At 27.8% G+C, this 17,696-nt stretch overlaps 1 protein-coding gene across 1 annotated transcript; it reads right to left on the bottom strand.

Annotated features, from left to right (window-relative positions):
* Window positions 1–851: 851 nt before the first annotated feature.
* LOC112687414 (pre-mRNA-splicing factor CWC22 homolog) lies at window positions 852–13,443 on the bottom strand. Its single transcript, XM_025560106.1, has 14 exons — window positions 13,344–13,443; window positions 12,733–13,226; window positions 12,526–12,650; window positions 11,820–12,042; window positions 11,606–11,734; window positions 11,339–11,527; window positions 10,393–10,546; window positions 10,155–10,325; window positions 8,662–8,885; window positions 7,757–8,037; window positions 7,557–7,658; window positions 7,292–7,488; window positions 2,174–2,185; window positions 852–1,724 (listed from the first exon to the last, which is right to left on the bottom strand). The coding sequence occupies exons 2-14, from the start codon at window positions 13,222–13,224 to the stop codon at window positions 1,015–1,017; spliced, it is 3,009 nt and encodes a 1,002-aa protein (XP_025415891.1). The 5' UTR covers window positions 13,225–13,226; window positions 13,344–13,443; the 3' UTR covers window positions 852–1,014.
* Window positions 13,444–17,696: the final 4,253 nt, after the last annotated feature.

Raw genomic sequence — 17,696 nt, 5'->3', positions numbered from 1 at the left:
ATACTACGAAAACGGTTTAATAATTTTGGAGGGGGCTAAGCACCCCCCCCAAATGTCATATACTGGGTAGATTTGTGTTAAGCAATACATGCGCTTTTAATTCTATAACCTCTATATTTATGGTTACACATCGCGACAGCATGCAGACTATAATCCAGAAAGTATTCAGCCGGCTACCCCTTGCGCCCTTCTGTCACCGCTAATCAATTTCTTTTAAATTTAATGCGTATTTTAGCGGCCCCAATGAGTTACTACGCGTCTACGCCCTGTATGAATATTTATTACACAAACTGTACCGTATACCAATCGGTAGGGTTCAATTACTGTTTTTAACATCGTATCACGTTTTTTACTGTACAATCGTACCTAACCGTGTACACAATATGTAATACATATGATATGTATCGTGTTTACTAATTACAGCATCGACTGTGTTAATTATTTGAAGAACATCTGTTAGTGGGTACAATAACAAAATGTGAGCTGACGACAACACAGATTTACTCTATTAGATGCTATCCTGTCTAAAAATATTAAAAAAATGATTTCATAGTAATTGCCAAATGTGTTTGAGGTTCACTTCGGTACGGTTACTTAGGTTCACTTAGCGACTCGACAATCACTACGCGCAGGAACGTCCTCAAAAAGAGGGGCGCGAATAGTCGCTGAGTACTTGATATGAAACTCTATGTAAAAATACTTCTTGTTTTGTGACCAACATGAAAAATCTCGGAAGGAGTGCTCCTACTTTCTCCCAACCACGCATGACCCAAGCAAATTAAAACCGATTTTTTCCGTCAATTTACGACAATATTTTGCCATTACTTAAAATATATGAAAAACCAACGACAGTACTGAAAATGTGTTTAATAAATGTTTAAATACAGTCAACATTAACAGATGGAAAGTATTTACAATAAACAAATAATTTGACGTTTAAAAGAATATAATAAAATGTTTTACAAACTACCTATGAATATTAAAAAATTAGTATAAAAAATATGACTCAATCCTTTATCGTTTTCTTCTAGATTTGTCATTACCTTTTCCTTCTTCTTTTATCTTACTATATCGATCATTTTCTTTTCTTTCTTCATTTACCTTGCTATATCGATCATTTTCTTTTCCATCTTCATTTCTCTTGCCATACCGCTCATTCTCTTTTCCTTCTTCATTTTTCCTAGATCTGTCACTTTCTTTCCCTTCTTCGTTTCTTCTAGATCTGTTGTTTTCTTTTCCGTCTTCATTTCTTCTAAATCTGTCACTTTCTTTACCTTCTTCATTTCTTCGAGATTTATCGTTTTCTTTTCCTTCTTCATTTCTCCTAGATCTGTCATTATCTTTTCCCTTTTCATTTCTATTAGTAGATCTATCAATTTCTTTTATTTCATTATGTCTCCTGAATTTGTCATTTTCATTTCTTCTTGATTTTTCATTTTCTTTTCGATCATCATTCCTTCTAAATTTATCATTTTCGTTTCTTTTAAACTTGTCAATTTCTTTTCTCTCGTCATTTCTTCTTGATGTATCAATGTCATTTCTATCTTCATTTCTTCTTGACCTATAATTTTCTTTTTTTTCTTCATTTTTTCTAGAAAAATCATTATCTTTTTTTTCTTCGTACCTTCTAGATTTTTCATTTTCATTTCTTTCTTCATATTTTCTTGGAGTTTCAGTCTTCTTTCTATCCTCATTTTTTGAGAGATTTTCAATTTTATTGTTTCCTGGTTTTTTTTTTGGTTTCTTGTCTTTCTTTTTTTTTTTTAAAAAAAAAAAAAAATAATAATATTTTAAATTTTAAATATAGTTGTATGACATTAATTCACACACAATTTTATTAATATTATTAAATATTTTTACTATCAATTAATAGCCCAACATTAATAAAGAGTTTATGATAATTTATAATAAATCTTTAAAGCTTATAAGAATTATTTTAACGATTACAACTATTTACTGTACCGGACAAGTATTTAAAAAACATGCTTCATATATAGAATTTTTTTTTTCAAATTAAATAATTGACTTACAAATTATATGAAAATAATCTATGCATAGATAGTCTAGTATAAGCTTCATTGGACATTTAATATCTCAGTCAGACCTTATAATTTCGAGCAATATATCCTAAGAATCAAGAAAAATAAGCCTTTAACATGTAACGTCAATCAACTATTATTGTTATCTTACATTGTACTTTTTTTATTTATCTTTTAATTTATAGTTGTAATAATACTACAGGTAGGACAGTAGATTCTGACCAATTTTCTTTGAAATTTATTAGTCAAATATTATAAACAAAGTAATGAAACAAATTTTACTTTAATCAACATAAATATTGTATTTAACTGTTAATAACAAAAATTTTAACTTTTAAAAATTACATTACTAAAGGGCAGTGTTCGGACTATCTAGATAAAATCATTAAAAAGATAGATAATCTAGATAATGTGGAAATTACTTTTCATCATTTATGTAAATTGAGTCAAAATATTTTATCTTATACTAATTTAAAAAAAAATAGTTCTATTTAATCAACAATAAGCCAAATCGTGGCCATACTGGAAACCAATTTGGACTAAGGTAAAAACCATGGAAATACATATAAATCCTAGCCGTACCTATCACATACATTCACTTATATTGATAACAGATTGTAAACATTGTCTAACCTATACATGACGGCCAGGCTTCAATTATTAAAAGTAGTCTACTATCTAGTTTAATATACGGTCGAGTCGCGATAACTCGAAAAACTTGACAACTTGAATTGTGTTTTATTCCCCTAGAAAATTTTTTCTTTATAAATAAGTTAGATATTTCAAATAATACATATCTCGAAGTCAATTTTTATCCCCCTTCAACTTCGAGTTATTGCAACTTGGCTATATATATATAAATATCTGTGAGTATTTAAATCGTGGGTCTAAAAATGTTGCTAGAATAAGGTTCTCATTTTTTATTACATTTTCAAATTGCTTGTGGAGTCTACTCAGCATCACATCTTTCATCGTCTATAAAAAGTGTTTGAATACTTTTACTCAAATACTTTACAGGACTGAATAATATTAATTAATAATAAATTATTACATACTAATATACTAATACACTTAATAAAATTGCATGTAAACATTGTAAACATAAAAAAGTTATTTGACCAATTGTTAACGTCTGAAGTAGGTTCAAAATAAAAAAATACCTATTTATTTTTAGCTAATAATTAATAGTTATAATAACTATTTATTATAATTATTTTTATAATTATTATAATTAGCTAATTATAACATATATTATAAGTTTTACGACATAATTAATTATATTATTTGTTTATCTTATTAATTATTTTAAAGAATTAAAAAAAGAAACTAAAGCTAAGGATAATATTCAAAGCGAAAAACGACAGCTGTTTCTTTATGAGCCAGTAAACAAAAAGAATTGTTGGGATATTAATGATGCTAAATCAAAAGAGATTCACAAAATCATTGGTGAAATGATGTGTGTGGACAATGAACCATTCAATATGGTTGAACGTTCAGGATTCAATAAACTTATGTCATTTGTCAAACCACAGTACAAGGTATGTGTTAAGTAAATATTAATTATTATGACCCTAGTAAGCCTAGTTTAATATCCTACCTTACTTAAGTTTGCTAATGTAATATACCAATATTCTGACTTGGTCACTTTTGGATACCAATGATACCATATTAGGAAAGTGTCATTGTTATTAAATATTAATTATTACTTATTAGCAGGGCTCATAACTTCTAGCATTTGCATATTTTTTTTATCCAAGAAGCTACATACAAAATTTTATGTTGCATATTTTTGCATATTTCGGAGTATAAGTGCTATTTTACATTTTTTCGCTTATTTTTGGATTTTTGCATGATTTTTTTTAAAAAATTTTTTAGTAGCCTAAAACATTTTTTTCTTAAAAATAACGTAATTATAATCATATTAATTAATTTCGTGTTAATTAATTTTTCTTCCGATATAACTTATATAATAATATCAGAAGAAACTTTAAATACCTATACGAATTTAGGCGACGCGCGACGTAGCGAGAGTGTACGCCCGAAACTTCGTAATCCCATCTAAAAGAAAACCATTATAATTATAGCTCGTACTGTAGTATTTTATTTTTATAGTTTCTAAGTATTCGGATATTCCGACATTATCTAGATATTCCGATATCATCATTATCAGATTATTTACAGATTATTTTTCATTAACATTTTGCAATCGTTTCCGATTTTTCGTATATGCGGAATCCCACGGCACGTGGCGCGTTATTCGACTATATACCACGCCGACCGTTAGCGCATCTATACAATCCCACAGCGCGGCGCGATGCGCGTGCTGTTGCTAAACAGAATTTTCGTCTTGAATCCAGAGTATCGATTTATAATCATAGTAATTCTGTAGTTCATTAAGTGTAGAGGTCTATTGTGAATTTTTAGTGAATAAGTGTATTTAATAATTATTTAAAAATGGAAACTTCATTCAATAATTAGTTCATTTGACTATTCCATTTTGAATTAAAATAAAGTACAAAAAACAATAAAATTGGACTGAGGCGCGTTGAATACACACGCCGTGGGAATAACATGTGGTTGTATTACGAGCCGCATCGTCTTTGACGCGTGTTACAGAGGACAATTATCGGGAAGAGACGAGCCGCGCCGAGCATCACCGATCCCACGGCGCGTTTATAACAATTTTCAGAGCATATTTAGGCGCTTATAACAACCTTTTTTAGATCTATAAGTTATGAGCTCTGCTTATTAGTTATCACCTATATTATTTATTAAATAATAAATTAATTAAAATTCTTAGACGCCTGGTCAAAAATATTTCACAGAAACAGTAATTTCTCAAATGTATACTGAGTTGAAGACAAAAATAATGAGTACACTGGAAACGGTTACTGCTGTGTCAGTTACTTTTGATATCTGGACTTGCTGCTATAACAACGAAAGTTTTATTAGTTTTACAAGTCACTGGATCTCTGACGATTTTAAACAACAGCATTGTACCTTAAATGTAAGACACTTTCCCGGAAGACACACTGGTTTAACTATTAAAAATACTTTAGAAGAACTATTAAATGAATGGAATTTGGCGGGCAACATTCATTTATTAATACGGTGAGATATATTTAATAGTTTTGATAATTGTAGTAATTGTAGGTTTGATATTTTGGTGGTATTTACCATTATTTATAATATTTAAATATTATATAATATATATTATTAGTAGTTAATACATTTTATAATTTCTGTACGAGTGAGATAGTACCTAATGGATACATTAATTAAAAAGTTTCAGTTTTAAATTCATATTTATTATTTATTTTTCCATTATTTAGTACTTTCTTAGAGCATGGAATACTTAGCCTAATACTAAGCCCTAAGTAATAACTAATTGCCAGTGATAAATGATAACTCTGATATTTAATATTTATTGTTGAAAAATTATCCTAGTAAATAATTGTTATGTTGTTTTTAGTGATAATGGCGCTAATATGAAAAAGGGAGTTGATGATGCATCATTAGATAGCATTAATTGTTTTTTGCATACAATTAATCTTCTTGTAACAAAGTCTATAAAAAGTCAGAAATCAGTCAAAGATCTCTTAGTTCGCGCCAGAAAAGTTTCTACCTATTTCCATCACTCATCATATCTACTGATAAACTGAAATTAATACAAATTAATCTATTAATTCAACCTAAGAAGGTTATTCAAGATATTTGCACTAAGTATAATACATATATTATTATTTTATCTATACCATCATTCATTATTAATTTTTAAAATATCTAATTAATAATATTTTTAATTTTAGATGAAATTCTAGTTTTTATATGCTAGAAAGTTTGTTTAATTTAAAAAATGCTGTGTTAATATTCACATCTGAGTCTCCATCAAGTCTGCCAACATTTAATGCGAATGATTAGATTTTAATGGAGTCATTATTGAATTTATTAAAACCATTTGAAGAGCTCACCAAACACATAAGTTCTAATAAATCAATAATAAGTGAAGTTATCACTGCAATTATGTCATTCAATTAATTTTTAAATCACCCTAGTAGTGTTCATTTTGGAGTTGGGACTATAAAAGATGTGATGCTGAGTAGACTCTAGAAGCAATTTGAAAATATAATAAAAAATGATAACCTTATTCTAGCAACATTTTTGGATCCACGATTTAAGTTATTGTTTTTGAAACCTGAAAAAAAACCAGCAGTGAAGAAAATAATTTTAAATACTATTTCAAACTTCAACAATCTTAGTTTAACAGTCACACCTGATTATGTTCCTATTGATATTTCTTCAACAACAAATATCAACAATCAAATGGTTGTAAAATCATTATGGGACTTTTACAGTGATATAGTGACAACAGCACCATCGAATAATTCTATCCAAACAGTGTCCAACAATTTTACCGATTTAGATGACTATACAAATTTCAACAAAGATTTAGTAGCTTAATATGAAAACTACTGCAGTTTTGAAGTCCATTTACATTAATGATGATCCATTAGGTAGGTGGAGCTGTCAAAATGACAAATATCCATATATTGGAAATAGGCAGCTACTCAAAAAATATTTGTCTGCTCCTGCATCAAATGTTTATTCAGAAAGGTCATTTTCAGAAGCCGGGTAAGTTTATGAAGCTAAACGAAGTACACTCCATCCTGAGAAGGTACAGCAAATTTTATTCTTACATCATAACATCAACAAATTTTAAATATTAAATTATTTATCCATGGTTTTGTTTTACTTCTTAATTTTATTTGAAAAACACCCATACAAATTTGACTAAGATTTATCTTTTAACAGACATTATTATGTATTACTCAAGACTGTTTTAACAAAAATTATTACTCGACCAGTAGTCGAGATTTGGTTTAAACAAAAATTATTACTTGACTAGTACTCGAGACTTGGTTTTAATAAAAATTATTGATTGATTAGTACCCTGGACTCAGTTTTAACGGAAATTGGTACTCGGCTAATACTCGGTACCCAGTTTGTTGGTAAAAAATCTACCCAGAACACCTCTAATAATAATATTAATTTATTGTCAAATAAAATATGACAATTTGTAAAATTTATATCAAAATTATATTTTGCTAATTTAAAAAACAAAGCTTTGAATAATTTTATAAAATAAGTAACCCACCCATGTTACTTATTCTTATCCAGGAATAAAAAATTATTATATATTTAAATAAAAGCTTAATTAACTTAATTTAATACTTGATCTAATACATATTTACCAAGTTTGCTGCTATTATTACTACTTGAACTGTCACTGCTACTGCTAGAACTATCACTGCTGCTGCTACTACTGCTACTTGAACTACTTGAACTACTATCACTTTCAGAATCTGATGACTCAGAAAGTTGATCAATAATTTTAGCAACGGCTGGTACTTGTTTTGGTTGTTCTTTTAAGAAGTCTCGCAGTTCATCTCTGAAATTACAAAGTTTTATGAAAATAAAAACTTTCCAGCAGTATTAGGAATATAAACAAATACTTACGTTAAACCACCCAAACCAATAGAAGTAAAAAAGTTAATTGAAAATCTAGTATTTTTGGGATTGTCTTTAGGAAAAATTCCTTCAAAGGCTGTTTTCAAATCCCTGAAATCATTCAATTTGTATTAATATTAACATAAATCATTATATATATATACATTTATATACATAAAACTTAATAAAAAGGCAAAAATTATACTAACGGATCCTGAACTCTAGCATTCAATTTATTAAGTCCCATATGTTCAGCTAGTTCTTGGAATAGAATTTTAATATATATTCTGCTAGAAGAAGTAGTTTCCTCTTCATTTAGATGTATTGTTGATAAGACATCCCATGATATAGAGTCTGTGAACAACAAATGAGCAAAGAATCTGGCAACATTTCGTAGTTTGTTAGTCTCTAAGCGATGAACAGTTGCATAGCTGTCAATAAAAATTTTCTGTAGTGGCTCAATAAACACGTTATTTATTTGACAAAATCTCTGAAAACAAATACAATAAATAATATTTAGAAGTGATTATCAAAATAAGAAATCTAATATGATAAAACACTTACAATGAATATGTAAACAATTAATAACCAACAGTCTTTTATAATAATACCTATTAGTAAAGATTTTTCAGGTAAAAAATGTACTATAAACCAAGTATTAGCTGAATAAAAATTCTATGTTACACTGGGTTTTGGATCAGAGCAATCTTAGTTATGATATTGAGTACTCTACTATTGATTAATTGCCAGGCACCCAAAAAATCTCTACTTATTATTATTGTTATTAATTATTTAAAAAACAATTAATTTTTTTCCTCAATGCTTTAAAAAAGTTGACAGTCAGTTTTTAAATTTTAATAAATAGAAATTTAGATGAATACAATTAAAAATGTCAGAGCAGTTTTCATGTTGACTTAATGACAAATTTAAATTAATTTTTAAGATCCTTTTCACATCAATAGATCATGTGATACATAAGAGTATAAATCAAGTAATCTTTCAGTTATATCAACCATAAGAAAAATAACAAAACAGAGATAAAATGCATATATTAGTTATTCACTTAATGCTGCATTGATCACTAAGTAAACTTAATTTTAAATTGAATATTTACTTGCGCTAAAAGACCAAAAAATTTTTCATACGTCCTTTGTTCACCACAGCAATCTAAAAACATATGACACATTTCTATTTCTTGTCCAGGTTTTAGTTGCATTTTCATTAATTTATGAGCACATTCCTCATAATCCAAGGATGAGTGTATTGTTAAATAAATTGTTTTTCTTAGAGATATCATGTTTGTCTCTGTGTTATCTATTATTACTTTACTTTCCCCATCTGTAAGAATAAATTTTAATCCAAATAAATATTAATTTGTTTTGTACAAATTATTTAATATACAATAATAAAAAAATTAAATAACAAACGAATAATCAAAAAAAAAAAGTTTGATTAAAAATTTACAAAAACATGAAATATAAGTGGAAAATATTAAAGTAAAAAAAATAGACAAAGATCTCAGGTTGATTAAGACTGCATAGTTGGTTAAAATACAGAGTGAATGTTATTGCTGTATTGTTTTTTAAAGATAGCAGTTATAGTAAGAGAGAATTAGATTTTTTAATAAGGTAAATTAAACATGTAATGATTTATTTATTGCAAAGAAAAATACATAGGGTCGTAAAATATAAAAATGCTATTATTCCTTCCCATGATATCAAACTATAACTAATTACAATCTGGGAAAATAAAAAATATCTGTCTTTAATAATACTTTGATACCAATATCTTCAAAATGACATTACCTATCTAACATTTATAAAATTATTATTACCATCGGTTTAATTTATCTTTATAGTTATAAATAAAATCTAATGAAAATTCTCATATCCAATATTATTATGCTTTAAGTAAAAATAAATAGAAGTTTAATGAATTTTTAACTACAAAATATGATAGATTGTTGTAATTTTTTCGTTTTGTCAATATTTAATTTTCAAACCCTTAAAATATTTGTAAACTAAGATAATTTTTTTCATCAATCAGTAAGAAAAATGTAGAGAAAAAATTAATAAGGAATTTCATATAAAACTTTAAAAACTTTTTGTTGTAACAAAGTTATTTTATCAAACATTTTTCAAAAAAAGTAAAAAAATAAAAAAATTTAAACATATTTCTTTATAATAGCTCAAAAAAAGTAAAAATATTTTGAAACTAATATTATTTAAAGTGAAAATAAATATTTTAAGTCCGTGATTATTATTTGTTTTCAAGTTAAAATTATAATAAAAATTTGGTTTTGTTGGAAATCTAATATTATTCCCTCTCCTTGAGGCCAACTAAATTACAATTCTTATCAGAACCTCCTATGATTGTGATAATCAGAGCAATCCTTAAAATCAAAATTGTATACACAAATATTCCTCATTTTACTTAAAATCTAAAATAGTTGAATATTAATATTCCAATCCTGCACATTTAGAAACTGAAGGTTAGGTTTATAAATAATATTATTGAATCATGTAAGTATAATTTAATTAATTTGTTTAAAAGTAGATAAGGTATAAGTTTCAATTTGGTTATATTATGGATTAAAAAGTATTTTACCTTTTTCTTCACCGTCATTTTCTTCATCATCCTCATCATCATCATCATCATCATCACCCTCCCCACAATCAGAGCCACTATCATCTTCATTGTCTGATCCTAATATTTCTGCTCTTAATGATTTGTAACGTTCTTCATTAGCTTCAAAATCCGGATCAAACTTATATACATCTACAACAAAAAGTTTTCAATGTAAAAATGAAAATATATTTTTGTTTAAAATTGTATAAATCAATACTTAGAATATCTTGTGGATCTTTAGCAGAGTCTAGCGTTAATAAATGAGTAAACTGATCCTCTTCAGGTACTAAATCAAGTTGTTCAATAACAGCTGGGTGATCTTTGAATCCATCTTTACGTATTTGAAACATTACTTCTATCATATATTGAACCTGTCAAAAATCAAAAAATTATACATAAGGTATAATAATTATAACAAATTTGGAAGTTATAACTTAGAATCTATGCATCAATTTTGAATTTATCTAATTTTTCTTATAAATAAACAATTTTTGAATCGGACAAAAATAAATAAATAAATAATTTTTAATATATAAATGTTTTCAAACAATTAAAAACTATTATGAAAATGAACATTGAAGGGAAAAGAGGAAAACCAAAAAAGAGATAGTTGGATACGATTAAGAATGATATGAGGGCCGTTGTTGTGTGCATAGGGGATGTAGAAAATCGAGACAAGTAGAAGTTAAGGACAAGGGTGGCCGACCCCAATTAATTGTGAGAGACAAAGGAGAAGAATAAGTTTTCAAACTATTAAACATAATCATAACCTGATAAATAATATAGTATTGAGTATTATACTATGTTCAGATTAACAATGAATTAATAACGAAATGTTACGAAAAAAAAAAAATAAGATTGAAAAACTAGGCAGATCCATAAAATATAAATATCAATAATGCCACACATAAAATATGAATCATACAAATAGTTTATTATTAATAAGGCAAATGGCACAAAACTAGTCATGGTTAAACCAAATTGATATTGGTTTTATCAGTTATCAGTTATATTCTAGAATCAATACATGGTTTTTGTATGGTTAAAATTTAACTTAAAAATATGTAATACTATTTTGAGTGAACTATAATAACATAAGGATAACTTTAATAAATAATCTATACAAAAATGTAACTAAAAGAGAAAATATTAGATATATTTACCCGCTTATCTAGTTGTCCATCGTGTAAAATATTACGTAACATATCAAAAATAGCATTCATTCCTTTTTTACTGACTTGACTCATTTTTTGACCACACTCTTTTAAAAATGCTACAGCTACTTCAATTGAATCTTCAGTAGGATTCTCTACAAATAGTGTTAATAACTCTAAAGCCAATATTTCATGGGCCTACATCACAAATAACAAATAATCAATAAACAAAAATCATAATCATTCAACATGAAAATTAGATTAATTAAAACTTACAACACTCTGATTAATCAAATGAGCAATAAATGTTACTGATCCCAAACATTGAGATTTTTCATTTCGACGATATGCTCTTTTGAACTGTACAATACATCTTGTCAATAAGAGCTCTCCTATGTTAGGAAACTAAATATACAGAAACATTTTTAAATTAACAGACTAATAATATAAACAAATTATATTATAAAATATTTTATGTTGAATAAATTACTTTTGTGTTTATAATAGCAACTAATGCAGCATAAACATGAGTATAGGTTGTTGAGGCCAACTGAGCTTGCATAATAGATCTGCATAATAAACCTCTTCCTCGAACAATATTTTCACGTAATATGTCCCTTGTGACTTTCCCAATATTGTCCACATTAATTTTGTTAGTTAAACCATGTATTGACTTTTTCAATGCTTCCCAGGCAATTCTCTGATATGCAGCACTAAAATAAATTATTAACAAATAATTAATCTAAAATTACATTTTAGTATATTCAGTTTCAGACCAAATGAAAATAAAATATATATATATATATATATATATATATATACAATTAAATAGGTAAATATGCATTTTTATTAATAAACTCAATACTTTATTTTTCAATTACATTCTCAAGTAAACAGCTGAGAAATGTATTAAATTATAGAATTATTTTGTTGATTTTGATCATAAAAAAGAAGCTTATTTAATTTGTTAGTTATATTGCAACAAGGACAATCAGTAGTTTATAGACAACTACTATATTTACTTTGGTTCAATTTAAAATACATAATTTATAAAGATAATAGTGAATATTACTATAAAATTATTATAACCTTATTCTTACACAATTATATGAACTTCCGTATTATACAATTTTCCTAATATTTTACTACACTTATTTACATAAAATGTTATCATAATATACTATAAAAAAAATTACCTTGATTTATCTGTAATACTTTCTTGCATCATTCTTAATTTAGCTGGTGGTATATAGGCACCTCCAGTTTTAGATGTTAATAAATCAACAGTTTTTTTCTGATGTGAAGGAATATCACTGTCATCCTGAAAAAATTATTGTTCATATTTATTTAGTTATACATAAATATACTTGCTATATAACCTTAAATCTAAATATTATACATACCTCTGGTTTTTTGTCTTTTTTAGCATACTTATTCCAATAACTTTCACTATTCTTCCTCTGAGAATCAGCTGCATCAGTGGAATAGTACCGCTGTCCAATTTTATCATCCTCATCACAACTTGATTCTTCACCACTCTCACGTTCAACCGCTGCTATTCCACCTGAATAATATGGAGCACCAATTTGTCCATCCTTTTGATTCTCTTCATTTCTCGATCTGTTTTCTTTCTCACGACGATCTTTACTTCTATGTCTTCTCCTATGTCTGGATTCATCTTCATCTTTTCGGTTACCATCAATTGTACCGCCAGAATAGTACGGATCACCGACTTTCAATTCTTCATATTTGCGTCTGCCACCCTTATCGTATTTATCTCTGGTTGAATAGCGATCTCGACTGCTGTGTCTCTTTTTATGATTTGCATCGCGGTTATCTTCGTCGTCACTGTGATTTCTCTTGGGTTGAGTAACTTTACACACTTTGCTTTCCATATCTGAAAGAAGAAACAACGTTTTAAACACAAATACGAAAATAATGTAACGTGATCGCTGGGCAAATTCTTGAAGGTTAAACACACGCAAATGGGCACGTTACAAACAGTTAACATTACCTGGACGCTAAGAACTCGAGTAACACATAAATTGCAATTCCAAACGGTTCTAATGTGGAATCAGAACGACTCATGGAACCATTTGCAAACAGTCAACAGATAACGTTAACGCACGACTTACGCGACTGCGCGTTCGAGTGTCGAGCTTGATTATACCACGGAAACCACAGTTACGGTAACAATAATGGTGATAATAAATGCCCGCTATTTTACCGATTTCGAACGAAACGTTACGGGATTGCCTAACGGTTATTCTTGGTGTGTTATATAATTAACCGTAAAAAAAAAAATGTATCGTATTTGATTTAATTATTTAAAATCTAATCTAATTGATTCCACAAAAAACGGTTTGAAACATCCGATAAGCGGTTTACTTCGGCGCCTTAATGGGTTTATTCATAAGCAAATAATAATGATTATGTTAAAAGCTTATAGTTATAAACGTATACGTTGTTATAAAAAGTGTGTAAAAATATATATTTATGAATTATTGATCAAATTTTAAGAAAAAAACCAAATTTTTTGATGAGGACTTGTGTAGAAAAGTGATTCATACTGTACTGAGGATACAATACGAGTTGTAGTTGGCCCCATATATTAAACTTATTTATTATTAACACTTTATTTTATACAATCAAGTGAGCAGAGCTGTCTTAATATTAAAGTTCATACCATGCAGCCCAACTTAAGCAATAATCATTGTTTTTTTGTGTTATATCTTGTCGTGTGACAAACAAAGATTAAAATAATATTATTTATAATTGTTTTATTAAATTAATGTAAAGCACTACGAACTTCTTCCGTGATTGCTGCTATTAGAAAAAAGTTTAAATCATGAATTTAACAAAGAAAAAATATATATATATATAGGTACACACGACTATTTATTATTTCTTTTTGACTTAAATTTTCTTATATAACAGCAATATTAATCCATCGTACTATCTTTTTAAGCACACATTGCACACAGGAGTAAACTTATTAGTAGATACAAACAAATGTTTTATGTAAAATAGAAAAAGCTTTTTTAAGACCTGGGTAAACACCAAAATATTTCCTCCTACATCGATAATCACTTCATTGAACTATTATTAATATCAAATTTTATCTTCTTGAATGTCAAATTTTAAGACAAGTCTAATTAAAATATCTATAATTTGTCCATGCCATTAGAATGACCCGATTTACATATATATATGTTAGCGTTAATGTATGAAATTTCATAATTTTATAAAATAACTAGTTATTTTATAGAATTACGGATAATTTCAGTTAATGTATTGAATGAATCCATAAATACATATTCCAACTAGTAATTCTACATATTAACTAGATATTTTATAAACTAAAAATAAAGGTTTAATTAATGTATTTAAAACGATTATTATATTAAATATAAATACTAATTTTTTTTTTTAAATTTCAATTTATTAGAATTATTAAAATCTTAAACAAATTATAAATAACAATAAAAAATCAATAGTAGATATCGACTAGGTGTGCCGTGAAAAATGTCTGATATTTAAAAATACCGATCGATAAAACTGACAGTTAAATGTCAATTAATTGTGCAGATAATACGATACATATGTATTAAACTGTACGCTTTTAACCCAACTGGATATCTTAACGCGTAGCCAAAGTTTTTGTTGTTGTCAAGTGCATGGGTGTACCGCGAAAACTTGTGATGTAAATGGTGTGCCGTGAACAAAAAAAGGTTGAGAACCACTGCACTATACAACACTGAAAATTATCAAATAGGTAAAATCGCGGTACACGTCATACGAATAAGTTTAGTCTACGCCGAATGATGTGGTTCATCAATATATCTTATTGTTTTTTTTAATAAAACGATAACGGCAACAAATTTTGTATTTTATCTAATCCAGTCCCGGTGTTCTATCTAACGATAAAAATGTCATTCGTTAGCGAAAACCCAATCGATATTCTATATATTAACTAGTAAAACCGTGTAATTTATATATTAACGTGCATATGCTGGTATTTTATAGAATAACTAGTTATTTAATAAAATAATGTATTATATATATTATCGCTAACATATATATATAGTTCATAGCATTATTTCTAAAGGAAGAATTGAGAATTTTCTTAAGGTTCCTAAATGTAATACCTACTACTTCGTATCAAAAATATTATCAATACAAAGTTTTAAAAATATGAATTACTTAAACCTATTAAGTTAATAAATTATGAGATTTTGTTTAAATATTTTATAAAAAGTATATATTTGAAAAAATAATCATTAATATCAATAAATGATATTGCTTATGTTCATTATTATTTAAGTACTATTTATTTATATTTTTTTCGTATTATTACTAGAATTTTTACTTAAATATTTTGTTATAAGCAAAATCTTTTATTTTACTAAATTTAATAATTATTAACAATAACTGAACAGACCCCTCTCTCATCAAAAGTGTGTTTAAAAATAAGATTGATTAGCTCATATCATTATTTCTAATATCATTATTTATATTTGTTATTATTATTATTATTTTTACTATCAAATTTGAGATGAATAAAAATTATTACGTTATTATAACCATATAATGATAAAATAATTTTGGAACGAATGCAAAATTTTAAATGTATGTGTACTTATAATATATTATTCCAGAGAGTGCACGTGGAAAATGAAGAAAGTTATTAAAAAATTAATTTCTGTTACATTCGCTTTCAAATAAAAGCAGCCTGTAAAGGCCATTCATTAAGAAAAAAACCCATTAAGCCCCGAAAAACGTCACAAGGCACTGAGTATAGACGTAGGTACATTATATGCATGTATATATATTTATGCATGCAATAATACCACCGAATAATCATATCGTGTGTGAATATATATTGTACTATATGGTACATGTGTATGATTCTGTACAGGGCTGAATAATAACATTTCGTTTCACCCTCATACCGTGAGATAATGGAGGAATAATGACGCGGTACATAATGGGCTGATTTTTTTTGATTTTTTTATTATTCGCACAGAGATCAGAATCCGTGACCGAATTAGGGGCGAAAACGGTTCTGGCAATTTCAAGGAAGACTAGCCGCAGTTATCTGCTCTTTGACTTTAATATCGTACTGCTATTTCAAGCACCATTTAATTCCCTTTTTTTTTCAGTTTTGCTAATGAGAACGAGATTAATCCCAAGACTGGAGTTTGGCAAATATGCTTAAAGATCACACGCACTATTTGCACGTGGTTAAAACCAAGTTTTAAGTTTGATCGAACGACCAATCTCTCGTGGTTAAATAATTAAATGCCTTTATAAATATAATATATATATTTATGATATATACTTTTCGAAACCGTAGTGCATCACGTTTATTATTAACAGTGATATATTTTACGTCACTGTATTCAGATATTTAGATTATTAAATCGATTTTTGTCAAAAAAAATGTGTGCAAATGTAGCTCACAATTTTCAAACTATTTTATTGCAGTTAATTCGTGCACGTACATGTAATTCGATTGTATTACTTGCTGGTCACGATAGTTACATTCGATGTACATTCAACAGTACGCTGTCCCGTGTTTACTACGTGAAAGAGAGAGAACAGCTTTGGTTCCGAAAAAATATAAATACTTTCCAACAAGTTGCCTAAGGTGACACAGAATATACTTATCGAACTCGAAAATCATTTTACAATCGAATTCAGTAGTAGGTGTAGTCTGTTCGAAGTTAATGATTATATCCGGGAGAAATGTTGTGTGTTAGCACACTCTTTAAATTTTTATCTCGCGGCAACACGTCCGATGTATATAAATATAGTGACAGTCTCATTACTATATTTGGTTCAAGTGCTTGGTAGTCAATTGTTTTAACATAATTCTGTTGGAAAACCATGCATTCGACGCACCTACGCAGTTCGCGTACAACATTGATTTATTTTAAATCCACGGCTGTGTGGTCGTCTCACCGATCGCACAGATTTGTTGAGTTTGTATTAATTTATCGTTACCATGACACATTATTTACTTGTTCTACAACCAAGTTTTATCAATGTAATGGTTGTTTCGACACACAGCATAACATGTCGAGGAAAAAATAATAATTAGCGAGCGAAATTTATCTTCTTTTGTGTTACGTATTTTAAATAGTTTTCTCGGACACGCGAACAGCTGTCCCTACGGTACAGCAATTTAACCGTGCAGACGACCAAACTGGCCCAGTTGGCTAGTCGGTGACCTGTCTGTCATCGGCTAACGACTATTTTGTAATAATAAACATTCTGTTATTATATTTAAACTGTTTTAACTGTTTTTGGCATATGTAGTGCCACCTATTTTGCTGTTCAAACCCGAGAAATTACTCGAAAAACC

This window comes from Sipha flava, unplaced genomic scaffold (assembly GCF_003268045.1).
Source record: "Sipha flava isolate LNK unplaced genomic scaffold, YSA_version1 34_pilon_pilon, whole genome shotgun sequence".
Classification (NCBI taxonomy): domain Eukaryota; kingdom Metazoa; phylum Arthropoda; class Insecta; order Hemiptera; family Aphididae; genus Sipha; species Sipha flava.
Note: the sequence above shows the minus strand (reverse complement) of the source record. Positions and strands in the feature narration are given on the sequence as shown.